Consider the following 210-nt stretch of genomic DNA (forward strand, 5'->3'; position numbering starts at 1 on the left):
TGCTTCTCCCGAATCCAAGATGCAGCACCAGCCTCATATTTTGCTCCAGCCTCCTCAAGAGCCAACTTGTGCTCTATGTTCAGCTTCTCTAGAGCACTTTTGGTTTTGATAAGTTCTGTCTGGGCACCTGAGCTTTTGCTGAAGGACACCTTTAGCTCCTCCATTGCTTGCTGGTGCGAGGCAATGGCAGACTCCAACTTGGAACGCCAC

At 50.5% G+C, this 210-nt stretch overlaps 1 protein-coding gene across 1 annotated transcript in view; it reads right to left on the bottom strand.

Annotated features, from left to right (window-relative positions):
- LOC116673474 (CAP-Gly domain-containing linker protein 1-like) overlaps window positions 1–210 on the bottom strand; it is a 6676-nt gene that overhangs the window by 4686 nt on the left and 1780 nt on the right. The window contains 1 exon segment of the mRNA XM_032505830.1: window positions 1–210. This exon segment is cut by the window's left edge and continues 925 nt beyond it; it is cut by the window's right edge and continues 694 nt beyond it. Within this exon segment, the coding sequence (XP_032361721.1) occupies window positions 1–210 (210 nt within the window).

Source organism: Etheostoma spectabile, chromosome 23 (assembly GCF_008692095.1).
Source record: "Etheostoma spectabile isolate EspeVRDwgs_2016 chromosome 23, UIUC_Espe_1.0, whole genome shotgun sequence".
Classification (NCBI taxonomy): domain Eukaryota; kingdom Metazoa; phylum Chordata; class Actinopteri; order Perciformes; family Percidae; genus Etheostoma; species Etheostoma spectabile.